The sequence below is a fragment of the Malaclemys terrapin genome, chromosome 3, assembly GCF_027887155.1.
Source record: "Malaclemys terrapin pileata isolate rMalTer1 chromosome 3, rMalTer1.hap1, whole genome shotgun sequence".
Lineage (NCBI taxonomy): Eukaryota > Metazoa > Chordata > Testudines > Emydidae > Malaclemys > Malaclemys terrapin.
In genome coordinates this window covers 192,146,518-192,170,920 of record NC_071507.1, presented here as the reverse complement: position 1 = coordinate 192,170,920, position 24,403 = coordinate 192,146,518, and the positions used below count along the sequence as shown (strand labels likewise).

Genomic DNA, 24,403 nt, shown 5'->3' with positions numbered 1-24,403 from the left:
CCCCCCCCGCTCCCCGCCCCCTTACCAGCAGCAGGAGCTCTCAGTCGCGACACCTGGCCAGAGCCAGCTGCGATCCCCACACTGCCCAATGGGAGCGGCGGGCCAGAGCACGGCCTGCGTGGCGGTTTGGCTGCGGGGTGTGGGAACAGCGGGGGAGAGGCAGGGGACTAGGCTCCCTGGCCGGGAGCTCAGGGGCCGGGCAGAACGGTCCCGCGGGCTGGATGTGGCCCGTGGGCCATAGTTTGCCCACGTCTGCACTGGGGGTGCTACTTTGCTTTGATAACTATTACAACAAGCCATAACGTACATTCAGTATCCTAATGATGTAAATGATTGTGCTACAGGTGAATGTGCTGTTCCTTCCGAGTGTCTCAGTATAAAATTTGCTTTGATTTAAAGAGACATTAGTTTGAAAATCTGTTTTGTTTTAAAATTTTCTGTTTGGTGTACAAGGAAGGAATGGGCTTGGAAGACAGCTAGGCTATGTCTACCTTAGAGAGCTTACAGGGGCACAGTTGTACTGATGCAATTGCGCTTCTGTAATCTCTCTCGTGTAATCACTCTGGCAATGGGACAGAGCTCTCATGTCAACATAATTAAACCACTCCCAATGAGAAGCGGTAGCTATGCTGGCGGGAGAAGCTCTTCTGCCAACATAGCACTGTGCATGCTATCACTTATGCCTGTCTAATTTATGTCACTCGGGGTTTTTTTTTTTTCGCACCCTGAGTGACAAAAGTTTTGCTGCCGTAAGTGGTAGTGTAGATGTGGCCCTAGCGTTGACTGGAGCCGCCTGTCAGGCACTGGCACTTGTGTTAAGGCGTAGGGGGAGTAGAAAGGCAATCATCAACTCTGCCTCTTGTTCCTCAACCTTGTTGTAGATAGACTTATTCTCTCACCTCAGAAGAGCTTAGTCTCCGTGTGCATAATAAATCTGATTGATTGCACATACACCAATGTGAAATTGGAATTAGGCTTAGTCCTTACCCTTGTTGAAGGGTCAGGTTATCTTGTGGTATATGTGGTTAGGATGTGCTCTTCTCTGTCAGCTGCAGAATGATGACCTCTGTTTTGTAGGCATGGAACAATTGTTGGATGGTAACCACTTTTGGTAACTGCCAGGTTTGAACAGCTGACCAAGGATAGAGTCTCCAGACCCCCCAGGTCCCTTGAGTTGTCTAGTGATGAGTGCTGATAATGCCTTTTTGTCTGTCTTATTGGGATGGCAGCAAAAAGCCATCCAGCGGGAGACTCTTCTCTCAACTGTCTGATATCCATAACCAAAATTGTAATTATCCATTTGTGCTATTCTGATTGTGTGTTCTGTCAAAAACAGTCCCATTGGATTTTAGCTATTTTTTGTTTCTTGGCATTATCTTTTTATCTGAAGGAAAAATCCTAATAACCATAATTTTCTTCACAAGTAGGCAAGTGATATAGGCTATATTTTTAAAAGCCAAAGGTGGGATAATATATTATTAAATAATACAATCTCCAAAATGTTAAGGAGTTTAAATTGACAGCTCAGTTATTCAGTAAATAGAATATCTTACTGGCAACATTTACTGCCAGAATATCCCTCCAAGAAGAATTACTTATCAGTCTGACAAGCACTGCTGCATAGGCATTTGTAAGGTTTTCTCTTTCCATTTTGGTTACAAACACTGCTTGGTAACATGCAGCTCAGAGTAGTTTAACTGATATGGATAACATTAAGAACATTTCATCTGGATTGTGCTACAGGGCAGCAACAGTGAATAGGGTAGTAAAATATATCAAACCAATATGGCCCTCACTGGTTGCTAAATTTAAATACCCCTTTGCTGCTTAATCTCTCAATAGCCTTGAACCACATTCCTTATTTAAAAGAACGTTTCAGACACCCACCCATTCAGCATAAACTGATCGAAACTATATGTGCACTTGGAACATAAGTGTTGATTGTAATATGACAAACCTATTTCTAAAGCATCCGGTTCACAGAATAATGGAACAGAGAAGGGCCCAGCAGGCCACACTATCCCAGAATGTGGGTTGAGGGTGTCAGAACAGGAGCTTCTTGTGGCAGGACCAGCCCCTGAGAGCCGCAGCAGCAGGGCAGTGGTGAGTTCCAGCCCGGACCTAGCTAGCTCCTTAATCAGATGAATAGTTTCAGAGAGGGCCTACTTTCCAAAAACCTTCAGGTAAGGTTCATTTAATCAAAGACCACTTTCTCTGACCCAGAACACAGCCTGTGGTTTAGCAAAATCCATACCCCATATCCCTAATTGTGAAGGCCAGGAATAGTAATGAGTCCGTATATCAAATGGCAGTTTTGTATTCCCCTCTTAATATGTTAAAAAATGCTTCTGCATATCATGTTGGTGAGTGGAAGCCAATGACACAAATAATTTTATCCATTGACTAACTGTAGCATAAGAGGATTCACTTTTGGTGAAGAATGCTACTTTTTTCCTCTCCCTTAATTAACAAAACAATTACATAATCCTTGTGAACCCATCAAACTCTTATTGTGTGCAAATATTTGCTTTTCTTCAGTTTTTGGTTTTTATGAAAGAGATGCCTGAAACCTTTGTTCAGTGTTTATGGGCTGAAAATTTGGACAGATATACTAGTTTTCCTATAAAACAATCAGATTGAACTCCCTTTTTTAAGTGCAAAACAAAATGTAACATTAGTGATGGTGTTACATTGACTCTGTCATAATAAGAGCTGATTACTGATCCTTTCTAAAAACGATCTTTTGCATTGCTTCTGTGTAGCTTTCATGAAAAAAATTTCACAATTCAAAGTCTAAACTGCATACAGGTTAATGCTTGAGTTACTTTGCTCCAATGTGAAAATCCCATTTTAGTGACCAAATGCGTAAACGAAATATTCATATTAAAACAGGTTGGTTAGAATCTTATCTTTTTATAATTTGGTGGTGATTTTCCTTAACAAATCAGCTTCTGCTGTTGAGGTAGGGTGATGGAAGCACAGAACTTACACTCAAGGAGGTAGGTTTTCTTTTTCTGTCTGATGCTAGGTAAATCACTTTATATTCCTGAGCCTCAGTTCCCTCATCTTTAGGATTGGAATGTACTTGTCGATTTTGAAGGGATGAAGCGAGGTTAAATTTATCTCTTTGGATGGCAGGCAGACACTATACAAGTTCAAAATATGACTATTAAAAGCTGATTTCGTGCTTATAGCGTTAATTCTTTGATATGGTAAAATGATGTTACAGAATCTGAATTTTTGCCTTAAATGCAATTCATACTGCTGGTGAGATGATACTGGATGCCACTCAATTTTCCAGGGCTCATATTAAAAAAATGGACATGCTTGAGATGAAATACCATTGTGGGACATTTCAGACATATATTAAGGACTGGAGTACTTGTGGCACCTTAGAGACTAACAAATTTATTAGAGCATAAGCTTTCGTGGACTACAGCCCACTGTTCTTCTTTTTGCGGATACAGACTAACACGGCTGTTACTCTGAAACTTGATATTAAGGACTGTTCATCTATAGAACTGCAGAGATAAAGGAAGAAGGAGGCACACGTCAGGACCCCAATGGGGCCCCGGGTGATCACTACTTCCCACCACCCAACACAGATGTAATGAGGTTGAGCAGCGTCCGTATAAGAGAAAACTAAAACTACTAATTATTCCTCAAAAAAGGTTTTTAATGACTTACGGCTATAAATGCAACACATACAGAATAAGAAAAGGAGAAATAGAGACCAGCATTGAATAAAGATTAATAGAAATGGCAAACAAGCACAAGTTATATTGCAAACAAGCACAAGTATAGGTAATATTATGCATCAATTACTTACTACTATAATGCATAGTATTAGCATTGAATATAAATGGCAGGTGATGCTGAAGGCAGGTACAAGTACATGCAAATCTACTGTTACTTATTTACTACTTATTGCATGTACTGTTCCCGCCACCAGTGAACACAAACATAAGTAAAACTATTATATCAGCAACGTATAACTTCTATTAAGATTTTACTACTATTTATAATACTGCAGCATTGATATGACTTGAGATCAAATTATCCTGACACTATCATTTGTAATACAGAAGTGCCAACACAACTTGAGATCAAATTAGCTCGAGCAACTCAGACTTCTTTACTCTGTTACTTTATACTGCATGCAACCAAACTTTTTTAGTTCAAAACCTTACCCTACCGAAAATACGTTATCCTTTAGTCGATCACTCTTTGCACTGGCCAGGTACAGATAGTGGGTGTGATTCAGGTTTCCTCGGTTCAGGGGGTGTGGGTCTGACCAATCAAAGAGAACGACCTCTTAGACCAAGACACACACACAAACCCACCTGAGGCTTCACACATCTTATCTCGTCTACCCACCATATTTTGAAGCAGGTCAACAAATCAGGTTAGGCCAAATGTTTACTGTGGTAGTTGTCGTTATTTTGAAACTATGATCTATGCACAGGTGCAAGCTCATATTTTCCGAATACAGCCAATTGTCTTAATTGTGGTTAATGTGTCAGACACACAACATTTGAAAACAGCCCAAAGAAGTACTTGGCTGCTTTACACCTTGACTACAGGTCCACATTAAAAATATTTGAATCAGTCTAAAGAAGCGCTTGGTTGCTTTACACCTTGACCACAAGTCCGTATCTAATTTTGCAAAGCCTGCTTTTTGCAGCTGACCACAAGTCTACAATATTTCCTAGTTCGAATTTGCTACACTTGCTCTGGTTGGTGTGCTTGGCCTCTGAGGCTTCCGGAAGTTTTAGGCCTAACATTGAATAAACTTGACAATACTTTTGCTTGATAAGACTTTATCACAGTAATCACAAGAACCTTTTTGGCATATGATATAGTCAAGAGCCAAAACACTCATCTTATTTTTGATGGGCGACACTCATTTCCACTTTCCTAGAACGGCGAAATGTTTCAGCAGAATTTATGAAATAGCTTAGTAGGAGCTTTGTGAAAGTACGAAAATAAGTAATTTAAAATCATCACTGCAGGGATAATTGAAAGTCCTTTAAAGCAGCCGTGCAAAGCACTTTCTTAAAATCCGGGTTTGTGCTTTTTTTGTTGGCTGCTATATGGATGTATGAAAGGCTAGAGGGGTTAAAAACCGAACAATATTAAAACCGTGCTCAGAAGCAAAATATCAGGAACATCAAGTCATATCTTCTTGAGTTTTTTTTTGGAGGTGTTGTCAGATGTATGTTGGTTGAGAGCATTTTAATTGACAAGATGGGACTGTTGAAAATTCAGCACAGATATTCTTCCAACCTACAGCTTGATCATCCTGAGAAGCTGTCAGGGAGCCACATCCGGTTCTCTGCACGAGTTTGGCCCTGGCAGGAGTCAGAGCAGGCTGGAGGCGACTCTGACTTATTCCAGTGAAGGATTGGCATGGTGTAGCAGAGCTCCTCTGTGGCATGCCTACTACACCACGAGTGGTGGGGTAGCTGGCTGAGGAGCTATCTGTCAGTGTTAGGACATGGAAGAGTTCACCTCTGTCCATCTCCTTTGTACTAGCTCCTTTGATGAATTGGCTGCTAAAGACTTGATGGTTTAAAGGGATTAATAATGGTAAATGGAAGACTACAGAAATTCTGCATCCTGCCTAATTCAATATTTAGGGTGAGAAATTACATTTTTGTAACCGGTTTCTTTAGTGAATCAAGCTTAGTTCGCGTGTTTTGTTTTATTTGCTTAGTAATCTGCTTTGTTCTGTTTGCTATCCCTTTCACTTAAAACCTGTCTTTTGTAATTAATAAACTTATTTCTTGTTTATAACATAACCCGATTTGTGCAATCCATATCGGGGTTGTGTGTGTGTGGGGGGGGAACAAGAAGCTGTGCATCTCTCTTCACATTGAGGGAGAGGGTGAATTTTTATGAGCTTGCGCTGTGCAGATTTTTCTATGCAGCGCAAGACAATATACCTTTGGGTCTGCACTCTGCACTGGGTGGGCACCTGAGTGCTGGGGCAAGTCCCTTAAGCTGAGTCTTCCCAGAGCTGTTCTCAGTGTCTGTGTCTTTCTGCAGCTGGGTGTGGCCCTGCCTGGGTGTGTGCTAGAGCAGGCTTAAGAGACTGGCTCAGCAAGACAGGGTAAAGAGGGCCCAGGCAGGTGGAACAGGCAGGCTCAGTGGTATCCCAGTACATCAGGTGTCACCTTACAGGGGGGCAACCCATCACAGTGGTGGTATAAACACTCTGCTTGGCAATGGAAAGGCTGTCTTAACGGACATGTGTGATTAATGGAATCATCAGACATAAAACAGAACTTCTAGGGAAAAAAATAATACCCTCTTTATTACCAAACAAGATACAAGTTGGCTGTATGCAGTTCTCATTGTTTTTGTGCAACAGATGTATGCAAATATATTGCCAGGGTTTTCATGACTAAACTTTGCTGTGTCCAAGTTAAAGCTGTTGTCTCCATGCCCATTATGCAATTTTAAACATAATGGAATGTGTTTTGTGTTTGGTGCAAATCTGTGATTAACATTTCTTGAACCAAACTTTCAAAGAAGTGTCAATTTTGCAAATAGAACTGTACATGCACTGTTCTTTTCGGGCACATAATAAAATCTGTGTGCATAGGAGGCAATTGAACATTCACACGAGTGTGTACAAAAATCACGTGTACAATATTTGAAGTGAAGTTCTGAAAAACTGGCCCCTTGTTTACTTGAAAAAAAATTGGTCAAAAGAACTCTTTATTGCGAGGTCCCTCTTATGTATAAATCACTGAATGCAGTGCGTTAAAATAAGATATTTCATATTTCCACATGTCTGAGTTGAGCATTGACTATTTCTTTTCTTCCTTCTCTCAGTTGACTATATCGTGGAGTATGACTATGATGCCATACACGATGATGAGTTAACAATTCGAGTTGGAGAAATCATCAGAAATGTGAAAAAACTAGAAGAGGAAGGATGGTTAGAAGGGGAGCTAAATGGAAAAAGGGGCATGTTCCCTGACAATTTTGTTAAGGTAAGTGCTTTGTGTTAATCTCAGTCTATTACTGCCATCACATTGCAGCTCATTTGTTATGTAAATATATTAAATGAAATGACATAGCATTTACATTGGTATCAAGATAAATTTTTGTGGCCATTTTACATGGGTTTTTTTACTGATCTGGTTCTTTAGTGTTTTTTAAAAATGCTTTTCATGTTTCAGAATAAAGTTAAAAGTAATAATGGTGCTGTCTATTCACTTTCACTTTAGCAATTTTACATCTGTATATTGACACTATATCCTTTCTTTTTCCAATTGTGCCCATTTTCTGTTGTTTGTATTTGGGGCATTGCTGTGACAACTTAATTAAATAAAACCTAAATATATTACTGTGAATTTTTTTTAAAGAAGCTTTACTTTTATTTTTAGCCTTGAGGGGAAAAGAGGAATGCCTTATTTTAGCTTGATTCACAAATGATTTTTGCTTGCTTCTTACAAAGTACTTTGTACCTCCAGTAGTATGACTGATAAATCCAGTGTCAAACATTCAGCTGTTCCAATATGGTATATTACATCACTTATATTCCATGTAGTGGTCTTGATCTTTCTTTAATGTGTGTTGGTTCATAATGCACTTTTGAAATTTGAAGATTGCCTAATCTGCCAGCTCTTTGCCTGGTTTAGATCACAGCATTCCTTGCTGAGAAGTGACACTTCATTTTGTGCTTTCTGATTTTTGACTGCCTCTGTAGGATTCTTTGGTTTAACCTTTACGGTTTTAGAAATTATGATGAGAGTTTAGACAAGATTCTTTTCTTACTGTCTTGTGAAGTATAATTTATATTTAGTTTCTTTAAAAAATAGAACTCTGTGCAGACCTGTAATATACCGTTTACTATGTTTTGGTGTCTTAAATTTTAACTGGAAACTTGTCTAGTGTTTAATTAAATATCTTAAACTTTGGTAAATTTTTCTATTTTGATTAGTTGTTGAAATAGCAAAATGATTGACAATTCCATACTTTATGCTGAGAGGAATTTTCAAAATATTCCTCTTGAGATAATCTAGTTATTTAGTGGTGGGGTTTTTTTCCCCCTGTTGTTTCATTGAGAGATAAAGGAAAAGGCAAAAAACCACAACAAACACAATGAGCTGATGTAAATTCCAGTTTGCAATGTCAGTTTGGCCCAAGATATTTTCTGTAAGTACACATGGCTACTTTACAAAAATTTTGTTTTTATTATATAATACAATTCTTTGAATTTACAGGTGGTGTGAAACTATTATAGTAGTTATATAGATGAGGTATCAGAGTGACTTCCCTAATGACTTACAGGAAGACAGTGTCAGAGATAGGAATAGAAACCAGGTCTCTGACTGGTCTTGTGGCTAAACCACAATACCATCTTTCTTACTAACTGCAAAGCAGAGGTGACTAGGGTTTGAGTCTATGGTTACACCAACAGACTGATGTATATATTTTTTAACTCCTTGTGTGTATGTGGTCTGGTTTTACATAGGTGTTTTGATTTGATTTGTAGATGGTGTTTTTGTTTTGAATATGTTCACTGTACCTCTGTCATGAAACATTGATATAGCTGCTTTAGGCTGCCGAATAATCTCTCAGCTGGATTTTGTTGGACTAGAAACAGATTTTTGAAATCAAATTAGTACTTGTCTGCTTAGCTCTATATATTTATGCATATAACTTATTCTTGTGCCTGCGTAGATAGAATTAGTGTTCTGAATTAGAACTGGGCTTCAGTGATATGGTTTCACTGTTGGAGACCTTGGGTATTTGACGAGGTGGGAGGGAAGTTGATGGAGGAATTTCTTCCAACCCCTTTTTAGGTGGTGTATGGAGATATTTTGTCCGAGTGTGTTAGATAGTTAAATGCTCAGTTTCTAGGGCAATCAGTAAGACTGTTTTTATGAATCCTTCCATTTATTCACGGAACGTTTTGGCACAGGCTACACAAACGTTACTATTCTGCCTCTCACCTGGAGGGGACTATTTCTCCATAATGATTAGAAAGAGAGTTTTAGTTTTTGTGGCCCATACACCCCTTCATCTCCTTGTGGAGGTTACCAACAATGGTACTGCCTCACAGAGTGGGATGGCCCTTTAAGGGAACTGGCCTTGTAGCAAATTGGTCACAATTTGGACTATCCCATATGATGGATAATGGGTTTGAGGCTAAAGAATAGGTGATAGACTGTAGGTCAGGGGTTGGCAACCTGCGGCACGCGTGCCAAAGGTGGCACACGAGCCGATTTTTACTGGCACGCTGCTGCCAGCTGGGGTCCCGGCTGCCGGCCCCGCTCAGCCCGCTTTTAATTGTTAAAACATGTATAATGTTAATAAATACATAGGTTTGATGAAACAAAGTAGTTGTACTTATGTGCCTGTGCTTAATTTGTGTTTAGATGATTTACCGTCATAAAAAAAAAAACTTGCATGTCTCGCACCCCCAGAAAGGGCATCTTGCATCCCCAGAGAGTGCGTGCATTCCAGGTTAAGAACCACTGCACTAAACTGATAAGATCTGCATTTTAATTTAATTTTAAATGGAGCTTCTTAAACATTTTAAAAACCTTGTTTACTTTATATACAATAATAGTTTAGTTATATAATATAGACTTATAGAGAGAGACCTTCTAAAAAGTTAAAATGTATTACCGGCGCGCAAAACCTTAAATTAGGGTGAATAAATGAAGACTTGGCACACCATTTCTGAAAGGTTGCTGATCCCTGCTGTAGGTCATCTGGTCATCAGATAAGAAAGCCAGCAAACAGCTCAGTTTGTTAGTGAGACCTGCAGGGAGCAGGAAGGCACCTGCAAGAGACCCAGACTCAGACCTATGGTCAGGTAAAAGGGCCTGGAAGGGGACTGTCCATATACCAAGTAGGCAGAAGACCTGGCTAAAGGTACCTGCTGTGTGGGCAGGGATAGGGACCTTATGAGGAAGAGACTTAGGGCAGGTCTACACTACAGGGGTTAAGTCAACCTAAGTTACGTAACTCCAGCTACATGAATAATGTAGCTGGAGTTGATGTAGCTTAGGTCGACTTATTGCGGTATCTACACTGCGCTGGGTTAATGGGAGAAACTGTCCCGTTGACTTACCTTATGCTTCTCTTTCTGGTGGAGTACTGGAGTCGACAGGAGAGCAGTCCGCTAAATCGACCCCTGGTGGATCGATTGCTGCAGAGTCGATCCACGGTAAATGTAGACGTGTCCTTTGTAGGGGCTTGGTAAGAGGACCTGGCTTAGCTGTGTAGATTTGTGTTGAATTATTTAGGTTTCGAACAATAAACCTATCCTTGAAGAAAGAGAGTGAAATTCTGCTGCTGTTGGAAGCTTTATTTGATGCTTTACATGGACCACTTGTGATTTTTGCCGTATATACACTGGATGGAGCCAGTCATATAACCCATTGTACAGGTATTGCATGGTAACTCTGTCATTACCAACCTGGGATGGATTAGAATTTGAATCCCTTGCCCTTGTTGTATAAGATGTTCTAATATACAGTAACAAGAGAGGCTGTCGAGCTTCGTAAAGAAGCTCCGATAAAACCAGACAGCTTTTCAGTACATTTTCAAATGCTTGCTGCTTTTAGGCAAATTATACATAATTTACCAAAAATGCTCATCTGCATCAAAACATCTGGAAAAAGATGGGGAAAAATTGGTCCAGACTTGCTGGCTGTTGCCAACTTTGTCAGGTTACTTGTATCTCTCTCATTAGTCATGTCAAATAGGGAAAAAATCCTCTTGCTTGGAAGCCAAGGACAATTCACAACTGCTGCCAGGCAACAGATGGCTGCTTCTTGCCTGCCTGAAGGACAACCAAAATGTCAATCGGAGGATTATGGTGTATACCTAATTGATGTGTTAGATGCCCCAGATCCCTTTTGTGCTCCGTTATGAGATACGGGTGGCATAAGTGTGTCACTAAATCTACCGTAGCCCAAATTCTTTTTAACTAATTACAGCTTTTACGTCAAAGCTTAAACAAGTGGCCTGAAAAAGTGATATTGGGACTTGGTCAGTATCTGTGGAAAATCATTTAACTGATTTAGGTGCCCAACTTTGTTCACGTATGTTTGGAAAATATTGCTTGGTCCAAATAAACGTAATTACTATTTTTGGTCTTTGTCAAAGAGCGGTATTTTTATAGTTTTTAAGTGGGCTCAATTAATCTTATTTAGGGTCATTTAGAACCCCAAAGGGTAAACTAATTTGGTTAGTCTAGTGGGAGTAGCATTTGGATTGTTAATATTTTTGTGGGGTATTAAAACTCATTAATCTCACAGAATACTAGTTTTGTGTGAGATCTATACTCATAGATGGCTCTTTGCTATTAAAGCTGTAGTAAAGAAAGCACAGGTTAGCTGACAAATCCTATTTGCAGAGTTATGATAAGATTAATGGCAGTATTGTACAAACAAGGAACTGAATAATTATGTTAATTTCAAATGTCAATGGATAGAGAGAAAAAATGTTGAAAGTGTATTTCATGGATGGTACGGTGATGATGAGGACACTGAAAGTACCCTTGCATATGCTGTTGGCAATTATGGAAGGATCTCTGTTGCTCCTAGCACAGTCACAGTTTTCCTCTTGCACCTGCACAGTACTTACCTATGCAGGTAAACATCCTGAAGAAGGGCAGAAGTCCAAGTGAGCTCAGTGATGCCTGGCCACTAGAGTGCCAGCTGGTAATAGGCACTCCTTGCAGGTTTGACTCCTGTTTTGGCCACACTTCCCTGACACTACATGCTTGTGTTGCTGGATTGTTTCCATGTGGTAACATTATTTTGTGTATGAGGAAGGGAGCACAGGATCATAAGCTGACCCTGCTGCGGGAAGCTGGGCTGCCGATGGAGCCTGCATAGTGTAATATGTTAGTAAATCTGTGTGCCAATGTTGCAGTACTACCATCAAAAAATAGATCCAGGCAAAAATGTTTGTCCGACGAAAAAGGGCAATTTGATCAGGCAAAAATATTTTGGAGCTTGTGAGGTATTGCAAATGCTGGGTGTTAAAAGGAGAACTAAAATCATCTGAGAAGCTTAGTGATCTTAGAACTACAGAAGAATACGAGTGGCTGAATAATTTGGTGCTATCCAGTTCACAAGTTTATTTTAACACAATAGGTAGGAGTTACTAAATGTTTCAGCTGTAGATTTAACCAGAAATCTTTTGTCTCTCATTCATTATAAAGTAGTGATGTATTCCACAAAGTGCAGTGAAAGCAATCTTTAGGTACACTTCACCTCCTTTTGTATTTAATCACATGTAATAAGGTACATCTCTATAATTCTTTAAATATCCTATGAAGGGTTTATACACGTCTTGTTGACACAGGCTGCACTTTTCTTTGTGTACGATGTTGCGTAATTCCTTTAGAGGCACATGGCTTTCCAACTTCAAAAAATTTTGGGAACCTCTTATTTGGACACTCTTAAGCAGGATATTGTTACATTGTTTTGTTTTTCCTGACCATTGGGTCTACTTTTTACTCCAGACATGCCTTTTTTCATGATAGTTACTTAAAATTGAGAACTCTATAAACTCCTTTAAGAGACACTCAACTTGAACTGTGATTCTGATGAGGGTTTGTTTGTTGTTTTTAAATCCAGTAATAAATGTATGCCAGTCCATTTTTTGGTTTTAGAATCACATTTTCCTATTTAAAAACACCTAGTTGTGTTGTGGAAGACCTACGTACACACCCATGGAAACTTATTGTACAGGAAAAGAAGTGATACCATGCATTTAACAATATGGTACATGAAGAAAATGGGGGAGGGAAGGATTTGGGGGGATCTTTTTTCTCCAGTTTCAGGTGTTACTTGTAACAATAGTAGGTTAAAATTTTGACCTCCCATTTTACTTCTATTAATCTCTGAATTAAATGATTGCTTCTTTTCCTGTGTTAGTAGTAGAACTAGTTTGATCATTTGCTCAAGGCAGTAGTCTAAGGGAGGAGCAACAGATGGATTTATTAGCAGTTTCTGTGAGTTAAGGTAGGCAAGCTTATTGAATAGATCAAGGTGCTACTTTGGGTATATAAACATACTACCTTTTCGAGTAGATCTCTGATATGCGCCATTTCGCTTTAGTAGCTCACTCTGGAGGACAAATCTGCATCAGAACTATGTTGGAGAAGAGGATTTTTTTTTCCTGCACAGGTGCATGCAGCTGCCTTTACAAACTTAGTACTGAGCCAAGAACCTTTTCAGGTTAATACATGAACTTTGCTCGGTACAGCATTTTTCTTCCTCCCTCAAAACAAAAAAACCCCAAACACTGGGTGTGTTCAGGCAAATGTCTTTGGAAACGGTAAGCTCATTTATTTCTTTATCTCAGGGCTCTTAGAATGAAATATTTAAAACTTTCATTTTAGTGAATGTCAGGAGTGATTAACTACGTAGCTGTGCTGTCGTTCCAGATTAAACATTTGGTTTAATTCACTTTGAAGTCAAAATACTGTACTCATAGTCCTAGGAAGTGTTTGTGTTACATATCTGGGTCTCCGAGATATTTGTTCTAAAAAATATTTCTGTTAGGTTTAATTCACTTTCTTCGCAGTATATTTGCGCACTTAAGAATTATGCTGAACGGTGATATCTGTCTGAAGGAGATTTCATTTAAAAAGGAGTGATTTATTGATATTTCTAGAGACATGGTAACATTTCTTCCCTCATTTTGTGATTTGGAAGCTTACTAACCTTTTCTTAAAAAAATCATTGATTGCCTTTGCTTAAAATAAGTGTCTTGGAATTACAATGGTAAGATGACTTTCACTTTTTTCAAATGCTGTATTTTGTGGCATTTTAACTAAACCTTCATTGATGGTAGCTTATTAAATATGACTAAGAACATGCTATTAGTAAGTACAAAAAAAAAGTCTCAGTTGACAAGTGAGACAAATGTAATATCTCCTCCATAAATCTCTTCTTTAAGAATAGAAAATTGAATTTACCCAGGGATTGAAACAGGAAGTTTGGGATCAAGAGGAATTTTTATGAACATGCTGGAACAGAGAATGACATCCTTTTCTGGGTTGTTTTACTAATATTGTATTCTCTTAAAGTTAGATACTAGAGCAAACACTTTTTAAAAAATAAGGTGTCTTTTCAGTATGGTATAAACATTTCTTATTTTTTATATTACGATTTGCTACAAAGATTTTTAATGTATCCAGTGGCAAAAAGAACCCCCAAAGGAATTCCTTAATTATTTTCTTAAAAATCTATCTTGGAATTTACAGTAAAGGAGCTTTCCTCAGTGACCAGAGGAGCACAGGAACCTTGTAATTCCAATTGGAACTTCTCATGATGACATCTATATGACAGCACGCATGGAGAGTACATATCTAACTGATTTTTTTTTTCATGGTTTAAGGTCTGAAGGGACATTAGATCATCTACTCTGACCTCCTGTATATCGTAGGTAGGGCCCTTCGTTTTATTTATTTTTTCCCAGGAATTTATTGGTGTTTATTACCACAACAAAAACAGGTGAAAATCAGTGCAAACAATTTTTAATATTTTTTCTCGGTAAATATCAGGGTTTATTTTGATGGATGGAAAGACAGGGGAAAAAGTATTCAGTAGATTAATGCTTTGAATTCTGTTCATCGGTGAGGTTTGCTGCAGAACTAAAACAGAACTCAAAACACAATGCCACCTGAGTTTAAGAAAATAATATATCTCGAATCCCCAAATAAAACTTTTTTCATTTGAATAGACAATTTACTGTTATAGACTTTTAGCTTATATTTACATTTAATAATTGAGCCACACCATTTGCATCGATACACTCAACTTCATCCTTTTCTCCTGTTTTTGTTTAAAACTTTTGAATACTTCCTTGTGTTCTCAAATGTATTCTGATACAGATATTTTTCTTCCTATTTTAATGTATCACATCTTTGAACAGCTTGAAATGTGTATGTGGTGGGTGTGAGATTCATCAGTACGTTCAGATTTGCATGCACGTCAGAGCTTGCGTGCGTGCATGTTTGTTTGTTGTGTGTATCTTCTAGATTAATACGTAGCCTTACTTCAATAGGCAACTTTGCATATATACGCAGACTAATATATTATTGTAATACACTGGAACCCCACTATAACGTGCCCCATGATAACGCGAATTCGTTTATAACGCGGGGCGAGTCTGGCCCCGGCGGCTGTAGCAGGCGCGGGGCGAGTCTGGCAGGCGCGGGGCGAGTCTGGCAGGCGCGGGGCGAGTCTGGCAGGCGCGGGGCGTTTGGGATCCATGCCCCAGCGGCTGCAGCAGGAGCAACTCTCCCTGCAGCCCCGGCGCGGCCGTGGGGTTCTCACCTCTGTCCCCGGCAGGGCCCACTCCAGCCTGCATCCTTCCCTCCCCGCCAACAATGTAGGGGGCGGCAGCGCGGAGGAGGGGAGCGCCCTGCTGGGAGCAGGCAGTAGAGTGACGCGGAGCCCTCCCGGCAGTCGGCGTGGCAGGCCGGCGGCGGTCGTCTTCGGGGGCCCTGCTCCCCTGGCCAGAGTGCCAGCTGGAGCGCGGCAGCCCCGTGACCCCGGCTGGAGCGCGGCCAGCCCCGCTTTCCCGGTGGGACCTCTGGCCGGAGCGCGGCCAGCCCCGCTTTCCCGGTGGGACCTCCGGCTGGAGTGCGGCCAGCCCCACGGTTCCCCCTCCCCCAGCTGGCAATCCCAAGTGCCGCCCCAGGAATCGGGCCCTGGCGGCAGGAGGGGCTGAGTGGCCAGCGCCCCAGCTGAAGGAAGCCCTGGCCACCCCCCTTCTCTCTCTCCCCCCGCTCGCTCCTTCCCCCTAGCCAGGGCGCGGAAGCTGAACACAAGTACAGTGGAACCCTGTTATAACGCAACCTCTCATTTACCGCGATTGAACTTTTTGGACCCCAATGATCGCGTTATAGCGGGGTTCCACTGTACATATATCTCATGCAATGTATTGTATTTTCCTAATAAAACAAGTTATTTTTTTATATTTGAATGATACAAAAGTAGGGTGAAAATCAGAAAAAACTGAATTAATACTTTTTGTAAAACCTGGGAATTTTTCTTTAAAAATCGGTTTAAACTGAAAACAAAGAGGCTTAAGCATAGGCCATTGATTTTCCGTGAGATACACCTATATTGAGCCTAAAGACTTTAGTTAGTCCAAAGCTGCTTGCTTTTTTTTTCCCCACCTAGTCCACAACTTACGGCATTTTGCTCTTACCTAGTGTGACAAAGTTCCTCCTCTATCTTGGTGGGTCCTGAGCTTATTGGCGGATTTTCTTGTCTCAGAGATTCACCATGTGGGTTGGGGAACAGCCCAGAGACCTTCCCCTCTGGAAGAACCCACAGTCCAGGTCAATTGGGAGGTTTGGGGGGAACCCGGGTCTGCCTACCTACAAGAGCGACCCTCTGGCTTTGGGTCAGTATTCGGGTTCCCAAGGCCTTAGCTGCCCTTCTTTCCCTTTTTGTCTTTCTACCCTGTCTGGGAGTGGAGAACAAATCTGGGGATATTTCAGAGAAGATTGGGGGTTGACAGTCCGCTGTGGATGCCTCATCAATTTTAGGGTCCCCATCTTTCTCCAATCCCCCTACTGGGAGTAAGTTTCCAAACCCTGGGAAGTCCCTCCCTATGAGCACCGGGTGTGGGAGTATAGGGACTACACCTGCTGCTACCTCAGTAGTGTTCCCTTGGATCTCGATTTTTACTGGGATGGTGGGGTAGTAACTAACTGTCCCATGGACGCATGTTATCCCCGTACATTTAGCTTGCAGCAGCTGACTACACTTCACGAGCTTCCCTGAGATAAGTGTGATAGCACTCCCCGAATCAACCAGTGCCATGGTCCCTACCCCATTTAGTTTCACTGGTCTGGTATACATATGCGGGGTTAGTGAGACCCCCCATAAGGTGGATTAGGGAGCATGGATCTTCCTAGTTCCCCAGGTTACACTGCATAGGCTCCTCAGCATTGGGACACTGTGCAGCTATGTGTCCCCACTCCCCGCAGGCATAACATCTGTATGGAGCCCTAGGCGTTTCCCGGTCTCTTGGTTTGGGCAGTCTAACATCACGATCCTCTTCTCCCTCAGTGCTCTGACTCTTTGTGGCCTCTAATGGGCCTTCAGCCTCTCTCTTTTTTTCCACCTGGGCCCTCCTGGTGGCCCAGTCACCCGAACTTTAGGGCTTGGTGCTGCTAGTTTAACCCGGGGTGCCTCTTCCTTAACTGGTCGGGTCAGCTCCCTCGCTGTCCTTCGCCTCTCTACCAGAGCGACAACCTCATCATAGGTGGAGGGTTCGTTCTGGCTTACCCAGGCACGAAGGTCTGGTGGTAGTCCCCTCAGGTATCGGTCAATGACCAGAACCGCTAGTATCTCTTCCGGACTCCGGGACTCTGTTTGCAACCACTTTCGTGTGAGATGGATGAGGTCATACAATTGGGACCTCAGGGTTTTGTCTTCCTGGTACCTCCAACCGTGATACTGCTGGGCCCGCACTGCTGTCATTACCCCAGATCTGGCCAGGATCTCTGCTTTCAGCTGGGGGTAGTCTGCCGCAGCCTCTTCAGGCAGATCATGGTAGGCCTTCTGGGCCTTCCCACACAGGAATGGGGCAAGGATGCCAGACCACTGATCTCGAGGCCAGGCCTCCTGTAGGGCTGTCCTCTCAAAGGCCAGAAGGTATGCCTCTACATCATCCTCCCGTGTCATTTTCTGCAGCCAATGGCTGGCCCATATGAGCTGCGTCCCATCATGGCCGCGATTCAACTCTGTAAGGGACTTTACCTGGTTTACCAGTTCCCGCAACATAGCTCGGTCTTGAGCAGCCTGGTCCATCAGCAGGCGATTAGTCTCTTGTTGCAGCCACACTGCCTCTTGTTGGGCGGCTGCCTGGATACGGGTAGCCTCCTGCTGGGCTGCCATAGCTTGTATCAGTGCCCGCACTACATCATCCATTGTGGCGGAAAAAAAATAAACCCTCTCCCTTTTTGTTTTTTTTTTTGTTTTTTGTTTAAATCACCCTCCTTCTTCCGCCGTGCTGTGCACCCCAAGATCCCACCCCGACACCAGTGTGACAAAGTTCCTCCTCTATCTTGGTGGGTCCTGCACTTATTGGCGGATTTTCTTGCCTCAGAGAGTCACCATGTGGGTTGGGGAACAGCCCAGAGACCTTCCCCCCTGGAAGAACCCACAGTCAAGGTCAATTGGGAGGTTTGAGGGGAACCCAGGCCCACCCTCTACTCTGGGTTCCAGCCCAGGGCCCTGTGGACTGCAGCGGTCTATAGTGCCTCCTGTAACAGCCGCATGACAGCTACAACTCCCTGGGCTACTTCCCCATGGCCTCCTCCAAATACCTTCCTTATTCTCACCACAGGACCTTCCTCCTGGTGTCTGATAACGCTTGTGCTCCTCAGTCCTCCAGCAGCACACCCTCTCACTCTCAGCTCCTTGTGCCTCTTGCTCCCAGCTCCTCACACTCCCACCACAAACTGAAGTGAGCTCCTTTTTAAAACCCAGGTGCCCTGATTAGCCTGCCTTAATTGATTCTAGCAGCTTCTTAATTGGCTCCAGGTGTCCTAATTAGCCTGCCTGCCTTAACTGGTTCTAGCAGGTTCCTGATTACTCTAGTGCAGCCCCTGCTCTGGTCACTCAGGGAACAGAAAACTACTCATCCAGTGACCAGTATATTTGCCCTCTACCAGACTCCTGTACCCCACTGGTCTGGGTCTGTCACACTAGGGAATTTATATGGCCGCCATCATCATAGTATCTGAGTGCCTCATAATCTTTAATTTATTTATCCTCACAAAACTACTTTTGAGATAGGAAGATACCGTTATCCCTGTTTGTACAAATGAAGAACTGGGGCACAGAGAGGTAAAGTGACTGGCTCAGTGTCACACAGGAAGTCTGAGGTGGGACATTGATGTATTAAGTGACAGACCCTTGTAAGCTTCTAGTTTAAGGTCATCAGTGGAACAAAGGCAATTAATTGAATTCTAGAAATTTTAATTTTGCTACAGTGGCTGTGTGTGTGTATTGTAGGCTGCTCTTTGCAGATGTACTTAAGATTTGCGTCAGACCAGCCTTAACCTATCAAACATGATTGGTTGTCTTGGACTGAGTTATCTTCTCTTCTTGTCTTATTAAATCACTGGAGGCCTGTGCTGGCTCTTTCACTGAGGAGAAAATTGGATGTAAATACTGGAAAAACTAGTCTGCACTAGTCTGTATAGATTGGTGGTTAGATGGTGTGCTCTACCATATATACTCGTTCATTAGCCTGTTTTAAGTCGACCCCTGAAGATGGATAGGTAAAAATGGCAAAAATTGTATGACCCTTTCATAAGCTGACCCTATATTTCAGGGGTTGGCAAACTTTGGCTCCCGGCCCGTTAGGGTAAGTCGCTGGTGGGCCGGGACATTTTGTTTACCTGGAGCGTCCGCAGGCACGGAGCCCCTCAGCTCCCAGTGGCTGCGGTTTGCCATTCCCAGCCAATGGGAGCTGTGGAAAGCGGTGTGGGCCAAGGGACGTGCTCACCGCCACTTCCTGCAGCTCCCATTGACTGGGAACGGCGAACTGTGACCAGTGGGAGCTGCGGAGCTCCGTGCCTGCGAACGCTCCAGGTAAACAAAACGTCCCGGCCTGCTAGCGGCTTACCCTGTCAGGCCGAGAGCCAAGGTTTGCCAACCCCTGATCTACAATGACAATGTATTAGCTATTCAATTCAGTAATTCAGTAGAGCTTAAAATAGTCAACTTTTGGTGTAGACCTGTTGATAAGCCGACCCCCACTCTTTGATGCTTCACTTTTTTACCAAAAAAATTCTGCTTATGAACAGGTATATATGGTATATAAAGTACCCATAGAGGGATGCTGCTCATGCCTTGTGTCTGCAGCCCTCCCCTGGCTATGTGAGCTGGCGCTGCCCCAACCCCCCTCAGTTCCTTCTCTCCACCTGTCGGATGGAGGTAGAGCATGAAAACAACAACCATACAATTTATCCTCTTAGCCTCGTTGGTTATATGTAGTTAATAGTTTAGTTAGTTAGTGTAAAAGACTATAGTATAGTGGTAGCTGTAGTGCGCCCCGGTGATGCGCTCACCGGGGTTCAAGCATTGCCCTTCATGTGGAGGAGAAATTCCCAACAGTGGCTTCCCCCCACACAAGGTGCTTGTTCTGCCTTGGTGAAGCCCACCTCAAAGAGAACTGTTCGATCTGTAGATTGCTCAAAAAGAGGACTCGGGGGGGCGCGGAATCTTCTCCGTAAGCACTTGCTTGAACAGGCCATGCGGCCTGACCCGGTACTAAGGCCTTCCTTGGGTCACAGATTGTCCTCTGATTTGGAAAGAGCTGCTACCTGCTGTTCCAGGGCGGGGACCGGGGCCTATCCGAAGAGGCACAGGAGTTGTTCTCTGTCATTGGTACCAAAGAAGAGGTCTCATAAGACTAGTCATGAGTGCGCCAGATCCTGGGATGACTTTTCTGCCTCCACTTACAAGAGTGCAGACTGGCACAGGACCAGCTCTGGCGTGTGGGATGGTGCAAGTATGCATCTCTGATCCTCCCTTGATACAGGGTAGGGAGGGCAGACACCCCATGACGTCAACTCTAGTTCCAGTTTCCGGGCTTCATTGAGTCCAGGACCAACGGGAACAATGCTGGTATTGACAGTGTGTGTCGCAGTCTGGTACACAGACGTCTGCGATCTATTCTCCCTTTTGGTCTCACGTTTGCTGCTGGTCCAGGACTTTGCGAGGTTAGCACCTACAGTGTCCCCCCACTTACAGCTTGCTGCTGAACTCTTAGGCCCTTCGACACCACATCAGCAAGTACTCCTCCTGGCACCGCAGATGATACAAGGCTCTTTGTACTAGGCCCTTCCTTGGCACCAGTGCAATCAATGCTGTAGATCGGGGTAGGCAACCTATGGTACTGATTTTCAGTGGCACTCACACTGCCAGGGTCCTGGCCACCGGTCCGGGGGCTCTGCATTTTAATTTAATTTTAAATGAAGCTTCTTAAACCTTTTTAAAACCTTATTTACTTTACATACAACAATAGTTTAGTTATATATTATAGACTTACAGAAAGAGACCTTCTAAAAACGTTAAAATGTATTACTGGCATGTGAAACCTTTAAATTAGAGTGAATAAATGAAGACTCGGCACACCACTTCTGAAAGGTTGCCGACCCCTGGGGGTTCTGTGGCGGTTGTCACCACCCTCGATGTCGAAACACTCAGGCGCTCTGGTTTACTATTGTTTGCACTGGGACTGACCCTGCCTTCTGCACCGACATTTTCGTCACCGGTGGTGCCGACTACATTGGGAGCGCTGGTTCCGACCTCGTTCTGGGCCATGGATGAGTGGGATCACCTGTTGGCTCCCTCTGAAGTCGCTCAGGCCATGTCTCTGAGGTCCTGGGACTCTCTTGTTTCAGAGTTGGGATCCTCATCCTCCCACTCCACTTCACCGGAGGGGATCCGAAAGCCACTGGTAGACCTCAGTGGGTACCAAGGTTGGCATGCGCCCTGAGGCTGGGATTGAGGCCCCTGACCTGGCACCTACTGGCCACCAATGCATTACCCATACTGGTGATTCCTGTGGGCTCACTGTGAAGCTCCTCAGTCCTGGAAGTCTTGCTTGTCATCCAGGTCAAAACAGAGGTTGCCTTCTTGTGTGGTATTGGTGGCTGCAGATCAGTCGCAAGTCCGGATGCCCACGTTTCCCCTTCCTGTGAAGCTGCCGGAGTTTTTCTGTCCAGAGACGCTACCTCAGGAACAGGTCCCGTCTATGGCACAGCTAACAGCCTTATTATCGTCCCCCGAACGAGGCGGTGCTTCCATCCAGAGAACTTCAAGACATACCAGGACCTTTTACTCGTGTGGCCGTGTCTCTTGGTATTCAAGTGGAGTTTCTCCAGGAGAATACCCATAAACTTATGGACATTCTCCAGCCCTCTGTCCCTGGGAGGGTGGCCCTTCCACTTAACTATGTGCTTCTCAAGCCTGAGAGAGCTCTTTGGGATACACTGGGCTCGGTACCGTCGATGGTCAGACGCTTGGAGAAGCACTATTTTGTGCCTGTTCAGGGATATGAGGCCATCTGGCCCCAAACTCCCTGGTGGTCATGGTGGTGAATGACAGAGTCTGGAAGGGCAGGTTCAAGTCCATCCTCAAGGCGAGAGACTCTAAGCTCCTGGACCTTTTGGGCAGAAAGATATATATATATATATATACCACCTCTTCACTACCACTGAGGATCGCAAACCAGCAAGTTTTGCTGGCCAAGTATGACTTTCTTAATTAGTCGGTTATGGCCAGATTTGAAGAATAATTGCTTGGGGCGTCTCATGAGGAATTTTGGGCATTTGTCACTAAGGGCTGCTTGGTGGCCAAAATGTCTCTGCAGTCTGCCCTTGATATTGTGGACACTTGGGTTTTACTCTTTGATCTGAAAGTGGTCACTATCGCTTGAGCCAACTGCTAAGAAAGAAAGCTCTGTTTTTCTGTGTAGTTTCACTCTAGAGGTTGACAGTTTCATGTTTCCTTGCATTTCAGAGTGCCAAAAGAAGCATGCTGTCTTACTGGCACACCAATCTATTGAAGGTTCGGTGGGACAATCAATCTTCAGTTGTAGTCGGTCATTGATACTGTGGCTCCTAAATCCACACTGCACTGTCACAAGCCACCTTGATATTGTCATGACTTACAGCTGATGAAGGAGAAGGGAAGTTAGCTAGATGTATTAGTGGTATAGGTCTGCAACATATAGAGTTGTATAGGAGGCAAAGTTTGTTTGCTTCCACCATAGCACTTGCAAAATTCTAGCCAGTCAAGAACTTACCGCTAAGGCCCTGCTACTCCTTTTATCTGAGCCTGCTGCATTCTGATAGGCTGCTTCCCTGCAGCCTTTCTAGATGACCCCTTCACTTCTTCTTTCCTGGGGCAGGATGTGGTAGGGGCCTTAAAGGACCTGGTGCATCCCGTCACAGGAATCTTCAAATTATTTTTCAAAGATGATTTGATGGAACTATTCCCCCTCCATGGTAGTGGGATTGATTTTTGGAGGAAGGAGAGATGAAAGCAGTTTTGTCTGCTTGTTGTTGGCCGTGGTAGTTTCTGGGAGATGTATGGATTATGACCTATAAACTAGAGCATGTCCCTTTTTGCTGGAGTTACCCAGCAGGAAGGTGTTGGAACCATTTTTGAACTTGATTTCAGTAGTTCCCAGAGAGAGGACAAAATACTCCTTTTAAAAGAAAGTGATTGTTAAATCCCTGTTTAAGAAATCAACTCAGTCTGGTCTTTAATATTCCATATTTGGTGGAAGATTGAGAGAGCTGTATTGAAGGTATGAAAGGCTGATGGGAAGTTTGGTGGTGAAATGTGGATTAGTGTTTTCAATATGCTTATGAGACAGATATTTTCCATGTCTTCTGACCCTGCCAGTGCAGTGTATCCCAGGATCTATCAGAGATTAAGGCACAGATGAGGGCAAGCTGATTCAAACAAGTCTGACGTGTTCATAGAATGATGGAAACTACTGGAAGAAATGGCTGCAGATTATATCAGCACTCTTAGTTAAAGTGGATAAACAGGTAGCAGAAGTAGCTGAATGCTTTTTTATTTGCTCCTAACAAGAAAGTTATGTCCTTTTATTTAGGATTTGGACTTTACCATGGATTGTCCATGTATTAGAGACTCTGAAGTTGATTATTGCAGTAGGCTCTATGCAGATTTACACCATCAAACCAGGACCCTGTGTGTGTTCCACAGCAGCAAAATGCAGAGTTTTCCTGTAGAAACTAACCTTTCGTTTAAAAAGAGAGAGAGAGAGAGAGAGAGAGAGAAACTTTTAGCTCTTTCGAACATGAGTGAAAAACTGAGGCATTGATATTTGCCTTAGGGTATGTCTACACTGGCAGAGTTACTGCGCCAGTCAGAGAGTGCTGAAGGGAAACGGCTGTTGTGTGTTCACACTGTCAGCTGCCTGTGCAATAGCGTGTTCACACTTGCAGCGGTATTCGGAGTGGTGCACTCTGGGCAGTTATCCCACAGCGCACCTCTTCCTCTTCTGCCGCTAAGGCGGAGGGAGTCATGAGGCATCCTGGGTCCTGTCCCAATGCCCTGTGATGCATTGTTTCGCATCCCAGCAATCCCTGTACACTCCATCTTTAAACACTTTGTGTATTGTGCGCTCTGCCGCTTTGTTCTGCAAGAATGGATCCCACACTGTTGACCAATATGCTGCTCGCTCTCACTAACACATCATGAGTGGCAGTGGAGTTATTCCTTAATCTACAGAGGCAAGAGAAGTTTGACATTGATCTCACCACGCGTAGTAGCTACGACACGCAATTGCTTGTGGCATTCACGGAGGTGCTGAACATAACGGAACGCCGCTTTTAGGCTCG

At 43.2% G+C, this 24,403-nt stretch overlaps 1 protein-coding gene across 2 annotated transcripts in view; it reads left to right on the top strand.

The window, feature by feature from the left end:
* The window catches only part of CD2AP (CD2 associated protein), a 135,330-nt gene that overhangs the window by 21,159 nt on the left and 89,768 nt on the right, over window positions 1-24,403 (top strand). Inside the window, exon 2 of one of the 2 annotated variants that reach the window (XM_054022390.1) lies at window positions 6,841-7,001. In XM_054022390.1, coding sequence (XP_053878365.1) covers window positions 6,841-7,001 — 161 coding nt within the window. Of the gene's footprint in view, window positions 1-6,840; window positions 7,002-13,128; window positions 13,321-24,403 lie in introns of those variants that run through there. The other variant, XM_054022391.1, reaches the window with a different exon arrangement.